General features: G+C 39.5%; 1 protein-coding gene across 3 annotated transcripts in view; it reads left to right on the plus strand.

The window, feature by feature from the left end:
- Positions 1-12,132, plus strand: part of mtor (mechanistic target of rapamycin kinase) — an 89,433-nt gene that overhangs the window by 74,555 nt on the left and 2,746 nt on the right. For all 3 annotated transcript variants that reach the window (XM_067591519.1, XM_067591521.1, XM_067591520.1), the window contains 14 exons: positions 471-571; positions 779-875; positions 1,175-1,273; positions 1,397-1,519; positions 1,741-1,923; positions 2,545-2,679; positions 4,947-5,121; positions 7,001-7,136; positions 7,342-7,489; positions 9,935-10,057; positions 10,616-10,698; positions 10,801-10,873; positions 10,962-11,036; positions 11,663-11,798. In XM_067591519.1, the coding sequence (XP_067447620.1) occupies positions 471-571; positions 779-875; positions 1,175-1,273; positions 1,397-1,519; positions 1,741-1,923; positions 2,545-2,679; positions 4,947-5,121; positions 7,001-7,136; positions 7,342-7,489; positions 9,935-10,057; positions 10,616-10,698; positions 10,801-10,873; positions 10,962-11,036; positions 11,663-11,798 (1,687 nt within the window). The remainder of the gene's footprint in view (positions 1-470; positions 572-778; positions 876-1,174; positions 1,274-1,396; positions 1,520-1,740; positions 1,924-2,544; positions 2,680-4,946; positions 5,122-7,000; positions 7,137-7,341; positions 7,490-9,934; positions 10,058-10,615; positions 10,699-10,800; positions 10,874-10,961; positions 11,037-11,662; positions 11,799-12,132) is intronic.

Below are 12,132 nucleotides of genomic sequence, written 5' to 3' on the forward strand. Positions count from 1 at the left end.
CTCTCCTCTTCTTCTAGCACTGTGTCAAACCAAGGCAAACATCTTTAGTTAAGATACTCATAACTGCATTGTCTGAATTGTCCATGCAGTTTTTCAGCTGGTCACATTTCTGATATTATATGACTGTGTCATATCTCATATTTTTGAGATATGACACAGTCCCTGCTTCTTGTACAGTTTAAAACAACACAACTTGAAAACAGACAAATTTAGAATTAATTTTTACCTGACGAGATACTACTACGGTAATGCTCTTCTCTTGTGACTGTTCGTAGAAAGAGCTTTGAAACTTTCATTTCACTTTAATAAATGCTGTCCCTAGTAATGATAAAATAATACATTTTCTTTAGATTATAGTGACTCTTCAGAGCTTGACATCTCCAGTCAGCACCTACAACATGTTCTTCAGTGTAGCTTGTTTCTTCTTGTCATGCATGAAAAAGCATCTGTTGTGTGTTCCCCCTTCATAGGACCTCTCAAAGACGTTGCTCCTGTACACAGTTCCTGCTGTTCAAGGTTTCTTCCGCTCCATTTCCCTGTCCAGAGGCAATAACCTGCAGGACACACTCAGGTGAGTGAAATGACTATAACTCACGCTGCTCAAGTGGTCCAAGCAAACAAACAGCACCCATATTCATGGATAACCAGCAGACGTGTTAATGTGGGGATAGGACGACCTCTAGTGGTTGGTTGCAATCACACTGTCATCATGATCCTTTATAATTAGGCAAAAAATAATCTGTTTTCAATGTTTTCTTTTATTGTTTGTACTCTTCAGGGTTCTGACACTGTGGTTTGACTATGGTCACTGGCCTGAAGTGAATGAAGCTCTGGTGGAGGGCATCAAGACCATTCAAATAGACACCTGGCTACAGGTAATATATGCATACTTACACAAATACACATATGAAATGGAGGTAGACTCGAGATAAAGAAGTGTGATAAATTAATTGCCATGAATGTGAGAAGGTTTTGACAGGGAAAAAGTTTTATGCTGGTCTATAAGAAAGTTCCATTAGGCATTGCACCCTAATCCATATAAAACAGATATTAAAAATACTGTACTGTCCGTTCATGCTGAGTTGAGCACACATTGTGTCTGTGCTGTATTTTTTGTTTTGCATTTAAATCCTGTTTACTGAGTTATTATTCCCTTTTCCATTTTCCTGTGCAGGTGATCCCTCAGCTCATAGCTCGAATCGACACCCCTCGAGCCCTGGTGGGTCGCCTCATCCACCAGCTGCTAACAGACATTGGACGCTATCATCCTCAAGTAAGTCTGCAAACACTACGACTGAATTTGTTTCACAAATTAAAACAGAACCAAGAACACATTTCCTGTGGTAATCAGTGACCAGTAATTAATTGCTGAACTCTGTTCTTTGTTCACCTCCAGGCTTTGATCTACCCACTGACTGTGGCGTCCAAGTCCACCACCACCGCCCGCCACAATGCTGCTAACAAAATCCTCAAGAACATGTGTGAACACTGCAACACTCTGGTTCAGCAGGCCATCATGGTACAGAAATTTAATGCTAGTGAAAAAAAAATCATCTTCATCCTTTAAAGAAAATTGTAGCAAAATTGTAAACTTCTTTTTTGTCATATGCTGTAGGAAACTAATCTAAAATGTAAATATTATCAAACAAGACCAGACATCTGATATTGTATACCTCTGGGTTTTTAGAGGTAACGTGAGAGAAAAGTCCAACCTTTTCAACTTCATTTTCCTTCATTCAGGTGAGCGAGGAGCTTATCCGAGTAGCCATCTTGTGGCATGAGATGTGGCACGAAGGCCTTGAAGAGGCTTCACGTCTTTACTTTGGTGAGCGCAACGTCAAGGGCATGTTTGCTGTGCTGGAGCCTCTACATGCTATGATGGAAAGGGGACCACAGACCCTCAAAGAGACCTCTTTTAATCAGGTGTGTGTCATCTCAGATTGGGGTTGAATTCAGATTCAAGCTGTTGTTGTTGTTGACAGTCAGTGGAAACTCAAATACAAAAGCACATACAGAACATTTAGTGGTTTAGTTTCTAAATTTAGTTCTTTAGAGGCGAAGACAAAACATATATAATGTGCTTAATATTTGTATTTAAATCAGATCAGTTTGTAGGGATTTGTTTTCACTTTGACGTCAGTTGTTAATGTTGATTCGTGTCAAAAAAGCTTCATTAATCCATTGTAATTAAAAGTTGTAAAACAATACAACATAAAAAAGTTTAAGAGGGGGTGAATATTTGTCCATAGACATTGTAAAATTGACTACATATATTTCACCACCACAAAATAAATGCAAGGTTATTTACCACATAGCCATAAGTTATACAAGTGACCCAGACTCTCTGCACGAGCATCATCAGATGGTTCCATTCAGCCTGTTTTTGCAGATGTGCACTATTAAAAACAACATACTTGTTAAAGTCCTGGATTATCCAAGTTGGAACTTTGAGTTTTATAGTCCCCATTTTGGTAATCCATGTTCATTTAACTGAATGAGTCATCGTACAAGGACTGAGTATGTCTGTCTTATTTCATTTGACAGGCTTATGGCAGGGACTTGATGGAGGCTCAAGACTGGTGCAGGAAGTACATGCGCTCTGGAAACGTAAAAGACTTGACTCAGGCCTGGGACCTCTACTACCACGTGTTTAGACGCATCTCCAAACAGTTACCACAGGTGAGTAAAACTATGGAGTCTCTGCACTAACTCTGCTGTACTAGTGTTCCCTATAAAACACCTTCTAATGATTACTGCAGTCTGCCTCAGGTGACAATATGTACATACATGTAAATGTAGTTTTTATAAGCATTTTTGTAAGTATAGGAAAAACTAAGCATGCTTTATTAGCAAAGAACAAAGAGTCTCCAACCTGTACCCAACTACACAAAATCATGTAAATCATAGAAATGTGGTTTCAAAAAGTGAAACAACAACTATAAGACTCCCTGGAAAATTAGAGCTGACATTCCAACACTTCTGCATTCCTCTCTCTCATCAGGTATGATGAGATATATTTTTCCTTCCTAATTCTTTGATCTCATGGCACATAAATTCAATATATTGTATCTTTGTCATGTTAAGTGGTATCAAGAAGGAGAGAGATTCCACAGAGATGGAAACTTTGTTTTTGGCAGGAAGATAACGAAAGAGGCACAAGGGACTTCTTTCATTCTTCCTTTTCTAGGTGTAGTCACTGAATAAGATGCCAAAACAGTGTTGAAAGATGTTGAAATATGGCGGGACATGATGAGACTGAGGGTTGATAGAGGTCAGGGAAGGTATTTTAATATACACTCAGCAGCCAGTTTATTCAGTAAATTATAAGGGAAAATTAAATAATACAAAGTTAAATGTTTTGTGACATTGATTGTTCAAGTTGTTACAAATTTTCCTCTGGGCGTTTGCGGTAATGATTTTTACTTATCTTTATTTTCTGGCTCAGCTATTAGCCCTCACAAGTTGTACTATTATCCTTCAGCCTTTTTTATTCATTGTGACCACAGCGCCTAGAACCTAATTTAACAGCCCAAACAAAGGGCAGCTGTTCTCTTAATAAAACAGAACTGCCTGTTCCTTCACCAAAGATTACAATATACTCAGTTAGTAATTATATCTTTTTACGTATGCTTCTATTTTTTTACACCCTCCCATTCCCTTGAATGAGAAAGTGTGTCCAAACGTTTGACTGGTACTGTACCAAATCCTGCATATGATCACATTTATATTCCCATAATGTTCTGTATACTCAAGTATTCTGTTTATGAGCTCGCACATGTAAACACTACAACCCACAAGCACAATAAGCTATTTTGGTTATGATGAACCTGTCTTAAGGTACAGTAAGTGATGCAGATACATGCAGGCTGTTTGCTATTTGCTTTGGTAACTTAACCCAAACTCAGTTTTCTACAGCGACATGGTTTGATGGCTTAAACTTTACTAACACCAGGTCCTGTCGCTCCTGGAGTGAATATGAAGTTGAACTGATAGATGTCATTTCTTGCGGCTATCATCATGTTGTTGAAGAATGACATTAAATATAGTTCTGTCAGGAGCACTCTCTCCACTTTGCAAATGGAGACAGCAATACTATTTGACATTGTGGCATGCTCCCCCTCTTGGGGATGCTCCCTGCTGCAACATTACAGTAAGCAGCATGAAATACACAGCAACATAATAACATGCGGAGAGCATTGCAAATATTCTCCCACAGGGCATTAACATAGAAATAAACCCCACTTCAGGGTGCATCCGAACAGCAGAGCCAAAGCAGTTTGAGGCTGTGATGAAATAACCTTACATCAGCATTCAAAATTGTACCGTAAAAGCCTTTAAATAGGCTGCGAAAGTCATTGCACAGAGATGTGATGCCATTTAAACCACTGATGGTTGAATGTAGACAAGTAGAGAACACATTTATTGATGGGCACGTAGAAAGTGAAATATTTCATAGCATGTGTATAAACAACTTACCTCGCGAGGCAGCTGGATTCGTGAGATCACAACATCACGAGATCATATGAGAACCCATCTTGTCAGGCTTCAAGTTAGGCGCTTGTGTCTGAACCATCAGTGGTTTCGGACCAATTAGCGTCCTATGAGGATTCTCGCATGATCTTGCAAATCCAGATGCCTCGCAAGGTAAGACAGTGATAGACAGATGGTTCATCCAATCACCTGCCAGGTATTTTTTTGAAAGTGCCTGCCCTTTTCGAAACAGTTTCCAAGGACGACTTCTCAGATGAATCTGTAACCAACCATCTGGTGCATAAACAACCTTTTACAGATAAGACATTAACTTGGATATGATCCAGTGTCTGTAAAACTGTGCATGTTAGTTTAGGCACTGTTGGCAGGAGCTGTTTTGTCACTGCAGTTTTTTTTACACAACAGACTAAAAACTAATTGTTTTTTCCTGTGCTCCTCATCAACTCTCCACACAGCTGACCTCCTTGGAGCTGCAATATGTGTCTCCAAAGCTGCTGATGTGCCGGGACCTGGAGCTGGCTGTACCAGGCACTTATGACCCCAACCAGGCTATCATCCGCATCCAGTCCATCGCCCCCTCCCTGCAGGTCATCACCTCCAAGCAGCGCCCACGCAAACTCACCATCATGGGTAAGATAAGGCGAAAATTGCACAGGCCTTGTGCCTCTGAACTCGTTATATTAGGAAAACAGATTACGCAATATTTCTAGTCGGCATCATATGCTTTCAGCAGGTGTGGGCCATCGCGGTAGTGAAAATTCAATATTAATTGTATCTTTACCCAAACAACAAACAGCTGCAAGGCCACAATTTATTTTGAATTCATAAGTCATGGCAAAGTTCTGTGTGTGGATAATACACATTGTCTTTACAAACAGAAACAAGATCAAACTACTGATGAACTTAAACACCATTTTCATTTTCTGTTCCAGGAGAAATGGTGCATGCAGGCACAAATCAATTTGTCAGGAATCCTCCTAACACTGTTCATTGGCATTAATTTGAATACAGAAATAAATAATACTGACACCTCATCCCCTACTCTGCTGTGTGATATGAAAAACGACACTGAAATGCTTCTAAAATGGCACAGCACTATAAAGTCACCTTGTCTTGAGGCCAAATCCTAAGACTATCAATCACAAATGGTTCACTTTACTTAACACTCTTTCCACTGGACAATGTGATACCTTGTTCTGATGTATCCCATCAGTGTTACACATCATACTCTGCAAAAGATGATAGCCAGTAAATCAACTGACCTCTGGAGCAAGACTTCAGTTTAAGACCTATCACCCACTACAGGTCACATAGATCTACTGTCAGTGCTCTGTCCCCCTAGCGACAGACAACACATTGCTTACTGGGATTGTCATTAGGAGTAAACTCAGGGTAGACAAAGGACTATATAGATCCAGTGTCTTACTCATTTCACTGGGAGTCTCAGATAACTCCATTAAAGGTAGTCGGACAATTACGGTGTTGGTGAAGTCATTGTTATGTGGTCTGTTGAGAATACTGTGGACACTAAAAGAAACAGTTACATAACTGACATCTGCACCTAAGTTAAAAACTACTACTACTACATTTTCCTCTCTGTCATGCAGCAGACTTCACTGTCCTTGAGAGGATTGAGTTAATGCCACAGTTCAAGCAGTACATAGGTACATTTTTCCACAAGAGTTGGGAAAAATCATAACTGACACTTTCAAGAAACTTAAAGGAACAGTGTGGCAATTTAGTGGCATCTAGCAGAGCGGACTTGGCAGAAATATAATATTCATAAGTATGTTTTAATTGATGTATAATCCCATGAAAATAAGAATGGTTGTGTTTTCATTACCTTAGAATGAGTCCTTTATATCTACATAGGGAGTAAGTCCTCTTCCACAGAGCCCGCCATGTTGCACCACCATGTTTCTACAGTAGTCCAGAACAGAAAACCAAACACTGGCTCTAGAGAGGACCTTTCACATTTTTCACCAGGTTCACGACCACCGTAGATTCTCCTACATGCTTGGAAGGGGAGGGTGAGGGGAGGTATTCAGTTGGTTGCAGTCTGCAACTTCACCACTAGATGTCACTAAGTCCTACACACTGCACCTTTAAAATTAACTTTGAAAGGTACTTGCATTTTATTGTGAAGGTCTGTTAGTTCTGCTGTCAGCTTCTTATGGTTTTTACAAATCACAAGTGCAGTTCCTTTCCAGAGCAGCGTTATTTTACCACGACCACTCATATACTTGCGATCTTTTTAGAGCGCCACTCTAAACTGAGGGTGACCTCAAAGTGAGGGGTTACTGAGTAAAAAGCCCACTGAATGAGTGATGTGGTTCATATGAAATCATTTATTGCCATCACTAGACATTGCTTCAGGCGAAGGTAATGGCAATGCAGCTGCTGGAGAAAACAGCCAGTACTGCCAAAAACCATGTAATAATTCTTACATAATACTTTCGTTTCCTTTTGAGCAGTGCATCACTGTTGTGTTTTGTGGCTCCCTCTGCAGGCAGTAATGGCCATGAGTTCATGTTCCTGTTGAAGGGCCACGAGGACCTGAGGCAGGATGAGAGAGTCATGCAGCTGTTTGGTCTGGTCAACACACTGCTGGCCAATGACCCCGCGTCCTTGCGCAAGAACCTCAGGTAGACAAACACACACACACACACACACACACACACACACACACACACACACACACACACACAGAGCAGTCTTTGGTACAGTGCAGTTCATAAAGATGGCTTGAGCACACACATTTGCAAAGTCTCACAGCTATGGACATAAAAAAATAGAAATCCTGAAAATGAGTTGTTCGTATGTTTGTGTTTCTCCCTGCGTGTTCATCAGCATCCAGCGCTATGCAGTAATCCCGCTGTCCACCAACTCAGGCCTGATTGGCTGGGTGCCCCACTGTGACACCCTGCATGCCCTCATCAGAGACTACAGAGAGAAGAAAAAGATTTTACTCAACATTGAACATCGCATCATGCTCAGGGTGAGGAACCACTAACGTCATTATTATTAGGCGTCTGACTGAAAACAACATGAGCATATGTTTCCTGCCTAGATACTGTTAGAGTGCTGTTTTCTCTGTTTCAGTCAGTTAACTTACAACCACATTCCCATGATGCACTTGCTATCTTATTAAATACAAGATGATATGTAAATGAGCATATGTGCCTGCATGGTATTCACTGTTCTGTGACAACTGTTGGTCCCATTCATGAACCGTTTGTAAATGTTTAGTTTTAATATAAAAACATTCATACTAAATACTAAATAGATTCATAAAAGCTGAGGAAGCATCTGTTTTCAGTGATTATATCAATGAATACCAATCACTCTCTAATGGAAACACATTCACAGGACCTTAATTGTCACAAATTAACTAAATATCCCTGCCTCAGATTAGGCAAAAGAGAACACACACACACACACACAATCATGCATAATCTTCCTCACTAAAATGTCACTGCAGAAAGTGAAAGTGCTGCTGATAAAAACAAAAAGGCTAAGATGATATACGTGTGGAGGAAGAGACCACAGAGCAGGTTAAGACTAGGGCTCGACTGATATAACGGCTTATTACAGATGCACCTGTATCTGTGTATATGTTGGCTTTGAGGAAATTAAGACACAGTGTGACCATGACGTGGTTTGTCCACCAGAGAGAACTGACAAGCTTATTCTTCAACTGTAAAATGTCTTGCTCAGTGTCTGTCACCGTTCTTTAATCAAATAAAATCTAGTGAATCCAGTATCTTTCATGTTGTATTTAAGAACGTGACTTGATTGAAAACTGTACACTGAAAAGACATCACACCCAAGCAAAGGAACATCAAGGCCATAGAAAAAGGGCAGGGCTGTTCAAATTTCATTAGTTCATGGTAAGATGAGGACATCATGTCCAACCATGATCTTATTCACTGGGCAACAGTATAAAAAAACAACAGACCTCATCAGACTGTGAGTAGACAAGCAGGAAACGTCTCTCGTCTCTCCCTCCCAGTTGTCCTTTAATCACAAAATAACATGTTTGTGTTATAAAGAATTGGCATTTTTTCAAGAAGCCTTATTAATAGTTTAATCTGCAACAGTGAAAACTGATACAAAACATGAACTGTAGAGCCTGCACAGTTCACACATACAGGGTCTAATTTCATCCAGATTTGAGAATAAACTGAAGCAACTAAACATTCGAAGGAAATTACCTTGTGCACAAATTTTCCTCTGCTGACATTCTTTGAATAAAACTCTGTGGTGTTTTACATTTGCTAATGATGTTTGAGTTACTAATGATGTATTTTGTTTAAGCCTCCAAAATGGCAACATATTAAGCTGACCAGTCAATCAGTCAAGCCATTAATCAATTTCACATAAAATATGAGGGAGATGAGAGGGTGACAAAATGATAGATTATAGTATTTTGGAGTGTGTGTCACGGTGTTTCTTTCTAAAGCCAAACCTTCACAGTTAATTAAAGGTAAAGCATCATTCTGGTTATTTTCAGTGCGCAGGGAGCTCTGCTATCCAATACACACCTGTAGGGCAAACATAGTCTCTAATAATTGAACACCGACAACTATTAAAGCATTTTCTTTCAAATCAATTAACCCCCCCACTGTAATGGGACCTGCTTACACCCAGTTTCTGATTTTCCATGACCTTAAAAACAGTTTAATATTTCAGCATTAACACAACACAACCTTCTAATTGTAATTACATAAACAACAACATAACATTAATCATATTAACTTGATTTCACTTGATTTCAGTAGATGGTTGTACAGATAGGTATAATCTAAAATAGACAGTAAACATTAATTATAAGGAAGTCCATCAACATAATTAATCCAATATTCATTAAATAAAACATTAACCTCCAAATGGCACATTATACAGTAGCTGCTGTAGTTAATTAGAGGCTAAAAGCAGCAGAAACTCAGCAGCCAGCAGAATGAAGGCAGACATGTATCAACGACGTTAAAAAAGTATTTTAATAACCTTTTGGAAATTGTGTTTGCCCTGTAGCTGTGTATTGCACAGCAGCACTCCTGGTAATTGAAATTCTTTGAAACATCAAACTCTGGAATGAAGTAAGTGATGACATTTTCACACAATCAGTTGTCATGGCGGTGGAGACGAGGAAATTGAGGCCTGTGTTGAAAATTAGAATTATTATCCTTTTTAAATACATTACATCAGCTCTTCTATTCACTTTTAGGTCTTTAAATATTGCTGTTTTTCAGTTCTCAGGCTGCTTGACAAATAAATGTCTAAATATGAAGTAGTAATAGTTTGAAATTCAATCTCATTCTTTTGTAACTGGTTTTAAATATGTTTAACGAGCTTTGAATTTAACTTTCCTAAGCGTGCAACATAGCATTTATATTCATATCAAAGTGTGCTTTAGTAACGTAATGGGCTTTGCATATTTCAGATGGCCCCGGACTACGACCACCTGACGCTGATGGAGAAGGTGGAGGTGTTTGAGCACGCTGTCAACAACACAGCCGGAGACGACCTGGCCAAGCTCTTGTGGCTCAAGAGCCCCAGCTCTGAGGTGAGATGCTCTGCTTCTTTACAATCTACAGCGCCGCTTGAGTGTACTTGATCTTTTCAACATCCGTCCTCACATTTTATCGGTTCAGGGGTAAAATGTCAAGAGCACGCCGTTACAGAAAAGATAACATACAGATGAATTCTTCTGTTTTTTTCAAGAAGCTGGTGTTTCACTGACAGACTGGCGGTTATTTTGGAAAGAAAAAAGGGAACACAGTAGGGAGGGAGAAACTTTCTGTTTGTAGTGTATCTAACGTCTCAATCCAGTTTCTCACTTTTCTAATAATTGAGAGAAAAACAGTAGTAGTGAAATAAAAGAGTTGTTTTCCCTGAAGAATCAGTTTTCTGGGTTGTGTGTCCTACTTTCAAACCACTGACTTAGCAGGACTTCACAAACAAACCTTCAAACTGAATCCATTTTTAGGACCATTAGTACCTTGTGTACATGATGTTCTGCAAAGATGTATCAAGCCAGTGATTTCTGTGCCATTTTCTGCTCTATACACTTACTCAGTGAAGCAGTAGAGCTTTCATAATCCAGATGTTATTTCTCCTCCAGGTGTGGTTTGACAGGAGGACCAATTACACGCGCTCCCTGGCTGTGATGTCAATGGTGGGCTACATCCTCGGATTGGGTGACAGGTGACAGCTGAAAATCTTGAAGTCTTGCATTATTTCAAACAGACTCTTAGAATAATGACAACATTGTAAGACATTAATGAGGAGATGATTCATTTTTTTCAGGCATCCTTCCAACTTGATGTTAGACCGTTTAAGCGGCAAGATCCTCCACATCGACTTTGGAGACTGTTTTGAGGTGAGAGAGAGTTATTCTGTCAATATATCATCCACAGATTATTCTCTTAATTTATCTGAGATTGAACTTTATTACAATCTTCCAACAGGTCGCCATGACCAGAGAGAAGTTCCCTGAAAAGATCCCGTTCAGACTGACGAGGATGCTGACCAACGCCATGGAGGTAACTCTGCAGAACCTCATGCTGTGATAAAGACATGTGTGTGTTGGTTACCTCAAAGCAGCCAGAAGGCTGTTTGGTTTAGTCTGTAAAGTCAGAAATTCTGTTGGAGAAAAATCCTTTCAATAGCTTCTGACTTTTCAAGAGTTAGTCGCCAACCTTAAACCCTACAAGTACTCCTTTACTGACATTAAACTAAACCCTTTCTGACCAGCTTCTCCTGTGTCTTTATTTTAGTCAAAAATAATTAATCTTTTCCTAGTCTGCAGTGTTTTATCCAAAGTTCTGACTCACTGTGACATTTATTTAATGAGAAAAGAAGAAAAGGGATTAAAGATGAAAGCATTAAGAATAAAGTTAGATATTTTGAAGAGGTAAAGTTGTATCATCTCCTAAATTAGTAGAAAAGTTTGTTAAAGTTAGAAATCTGTTCAAAAAGCTTTTAAAAGCACAATTCAAGGAGCACTACTACCAAACTTCAAAACACCAGATTGGAACCGGCTGTTAAATACCAAATTGATTGAACTCTTTTACAAACACAAGATAAAAACTACAACCAAGTCATTATCTTGTGATGCTGGGAAAGGGTTTGGTTCCATCAGTAAAGTTTGTGTCTGATTGTCTGCCAGGTGACGGGCTTGGACGGAAACTACCGCATCACCTGCCACACAGTGATGGAGGTGCTGAGGGAGCACAGAGACAGCGTCATGGCTGTGCTGGAGGCCTTCGTCTACGACCCGTTGCTCAACTGGAGGCTCATGGACAGTAAGAGATCATCAGCTGTTCACATTCAGGACATTTTAGCACAATAATTAACCATGACACCATTAAATGACAGTAACAATGAACTTGGATCTGGACAAGTTCAGCCCAGTGAAATCATTTTGTGAAGGTCAGCGCAGATTACTCCACTTACAGTAGAAACTCCTTTTCTGAGGAGGTTGAGAGTGTGAAGCATTAAATTTAATCAGATCAGGCTGACAAAGTAAAGTGTTGTCCCAGTCGTATAATGGAAATCTATTTGGGAGAAATGACCTTATGGTTAAATAAGTGGTTTAGACATCTAAAGGTTGTATAAAGGTTAAATTTAGGTGAACAA

This window comes from Thunnus thynnus, chromosome 6 (assembly GCF_963924715.1).
Source record: "Thunnus thynnus chromosome 6, fThuThy2.1, whole genome shotgun sequence".
In the NCBI taxonomy this organism is placed as follows: Eukaryota; Metazoa; Chordata; class Actinopteri; order Scombriformes; family Scombridae; genus Thunnus; species Thunnus thynnus.